The sequence below is a fragment of the Citrus sinensis genome, chromosome 5 (genome assembly GCF_022201045.2).
Source record: "Citrus sinensis cultivar Valencia sweet orange chromosome 5, DVS_A1.0, whole genome shotgun sequence".
NCBI classification, from domain to species: Eukaryota; Viridiplantae; Streptophyta; class Magnoliopsida; order Sapindales; family Rutaceae; genus Citrus; species Citrus sinensis.
This window is the reverse complement of record NC_068560.1, coordinates 10569467-10572555: the sequence shown is the minus strand read 5'-3', so window position 1 is coordinate 10572555 and position 3089 is coordinate 10569467. Positions and strand designations below refer to the sequence as shown.

Here is a 3089-nt window from a genome sequence, read left to right as displayed (position 1 = left end):
TCTTCGTATTTGAAATTTGAAACGACGGGCTATCCGTCCTCGATATATGGGGGGGGTGAGCTGGCATATCCCATCACTTAAATGCTTCCATTTCCCCCTTTTCGTTTCAAATCCCTAGACTGGAGTCATCCTTATCTTGCTATTCGTTTCTCCGCCGTCAACCAAATTTTCTCTTAACTTTGCTCACACTTCCAGCGTCCGGAGTATCCATTCGCCGGGTGTTTTCTCTGTCACGGCAGCGCTATCACTGTCAGTCTATTCCAGGTATAGTCTTTAACCTTTTCCTCTGGTTGTTGTTGATTGGGTTCTGTGTTGCCTTCTTTGTGTCCATATACTCGAGTTTTCTCTGTTTTCTTTTGGGGATTTCGGTATGTCAAATCGGAAGAGGAAGTTAATTGTTGATGAGGGTGATGAAGAGTCAGGGGACTCAGGCCTTAATGTGCCAATACCCATTGATTACTTAGGCCCCTCCAGCAGTGTAGGTCCTTCCCATGGCAGGGATACCCTTGAATACCCACGCCCTTTGGTTATCTCTCCTTCCCCCGAACTAGAGCTTGTAGGGAATAGAGGTGGACCTGCGTCGAGCTCTGGTGAGAATCACAGTTCTGGTGGGGTTGGAGTCCCTGAAGGAGTTAATGATGGTGAGGGGAGCAATTCCGGACCGAGCAGACCTGCTCAGAAAAGGAACCTAGGCCATAGGGTGGAGGCCGATTCCTACCCTATTGATTTCATGGCTTGTGCCACCACCCCCACCGATCTATTTAAACTTAGGAATCTCTACAACATCCCCAACGATGTTCTTCTTGTAGTCCCTGGGAAGGGTGACGTTCCAGTCGGCCTCCGCCGGGGTATGTGACGATGCACCTAGAGAGTTTTAAACTAGGAGCTCGGCTGCCCCTTCAGCGTTATTTTTCCAAGATACTGGGAGGTATGCACCTAGCCCCAGGTCAGCTACACCCGAACGGGTGGAGAGTTCTATCGGCTATGTTTGTGTTGTGGGAGAGGTGCGGGTTGGAGGAGCCTTCCCTTGTTGAAGTGAAGCATTTGTATCAGCTGCGGAGCAGCCCAAGGGAGGCGGGCTGGTGCTACTTCATGTCCAGTTCTGCAAAGAGAAAGCCAATCACCGGTTTCCCCTCCTCGTGCAAGAATTGGAAGAACAAATTCTTCTTTGCTGGGGGAAAATGGTGTTCAGCACTTCGTTCGTTGGGTGGTGATCTTTACCTACCAACGCAGTTTGTCACCCCAGGTCGTTCATTTTTTGCCTGTATTCTTTTTCGAACTGCCACTTATTGGGTTCTTTAACCTTGTTTGTTATTTCAGAGTCATGGGGTTTGATCGGGGGGCTTGAAGATCGACCCTTGCTTCAGGTGGAAAATGCTCTGGTGAACGCTTCTACTTGTCAAGACCTCCTGTCTCCAACAAACTTGGTCGGTTCGGGCCTAGTGGATATAGCCGCTGGAATGGATAACAAGATCCTCAGCGCGATGAGCAGGAAGCGTGGTCGGGCCCCGAGCAGCTCCAGCAACCCTCCTCCTCCTCCGAAGAAACCTACCGTCGGTCCTTCCAAGGCGCCTGTTCCTGTTCTGCCTCCTCCTCCACCTCGTAAGAGTGGTGGGGAGAAAACCTCTGACAAGAGTCCTGAGATCAGCTTGCAATCTGGGGACCGATCTTCTTCTCTCCCATCTCGGGATCAAGGTGATTACCTGAGTCCATATCAGAAGGATTATAAAAAATCAGTTGGGCCTAAGATGGTGAAGGACATCGAGAGCATGAGCCTCTCCGAGTTGGCTGCTTCTGTTCAGAGAGTCTCCTTCAGGCTGGCCACAATGGTCTCGTGCTACAAGACCGGGTCCGCGCGTCATGAGAAGAAGCTTCAAGCTGACAATCAGGAGTTGAAAAGGAAAGCTGAATCTGCTGACCGCTCCAAGGAGAAACTAGCCGAGCTAAACAAGCAGATTACGGAGCTGGAGGAGAAAGTTGCGATTGCTGAGTCCACTTCCTACAAGCTTGAGGGCGAGTTGAGTGATCTAAAGTCTGATCTTCAGGCTACTCAAAGTGAGAGAGATACTCTGAGGACCGCCCTTGAGGGAGAGATCAAATCCCTGAGTGACCAGCTGGCTGAAGAGAAAGGCAAATCCGCTGATGTGGACGATCGGCTGGATGCTGAGTATGACTCCGGGGTTGCTTTCAGCTATAAGTGCATCATGTCTGTGCTCACGGAAGAATACCCCGAGCTCGATATGAGCAAGCTGGAGACTGGGGTGGAGAGATATATGGCTGGGGCCGGCCAGGGAGATAAGGAGCAGGGTGAGCAGGATCGGGTGGAGGTTCCTTCGGATGGGGTGGAAGAGGGGGATGCTGGGGGACGCACTTTCGAAGTGGGTCAAGGGTCCATGCCTCCTCCTCCCGGTATTGCTGATCTCCCACCTCCTGATGTTGCTGATCCCTCACTTCCCGGGCTCGCTGATCCTTCAGCCGCTGGAGCCGTTGACTCTGCTAAGCTTTGAGCCTATTTTTGTATAGACTCTAGATTTGCATTTGTTTTGTAAACAATTGAACATTTATAAAAAGATTTTTAAATGCTCTTTATTTGCTTTCTTTTCCGGTTTTTGCTCATAGATTGTATCTTAGTAAAATTTTCGTAGGATTAACTGCTGGTCCTTCGTTGACCGAGCCGAAGTAGGCATTTGCTTTAGTAGATTTCTTGTAGAGTTAGCTGCTGGTCTTGCGTTGACCGACAGAAGTAGGCACTTACTTGCCTTGGTAGAATCTTCGTAACTTTAGCTGCTGGTCATTCGTTGACCGAGCAGAAGTAGGCACTTACTTGCCTTGGTAGAATCTTCGTAACTTTAGCTGCTGGTCATTCGTTGACCGAGCAGAAGTAGGCACTTGCCTTAGTAGAGTTTTCGTAGCTTTAGCTGCTGGTCTTTCGTTGACCGAGCAGAAGCGGGTACTTTGTTGCCTTAGTAGAAATTTTGAAGCTTTAGCTGCTGGTCTTCGTTGAGCGAGCAGAAGCGGGCACTTTGTTGCCTTAGTAGAAATTTTGAAGCTTTAGCTGCTGGTCTTCGTTGAGCGAGCAGAAGCGGGCA

General features: G+C 49.8%; 1 protein-coding gene across 1 annotated transcript; it reads left to right on the top strand.

Moving 5' to 3' along the window:
* Positions 1-370: 370 nt before the first annotated feature.
* Positions 371-2507, top strand: LOC127902242 (uncharacterized). The gene is made up of 2 exons (XM_052441080.1): positions 371-848; positions 1321-2507. Exons 1-2 carry the CDS (start codon positions 371-373, stop codon positions 2505-2507), a joined length of 1665 nt encoding a protein of 554 aa, XP_052297040.1.
* The last annotated feature ends 582 nt before the right edge of the window (positions 2508-3089 follow it).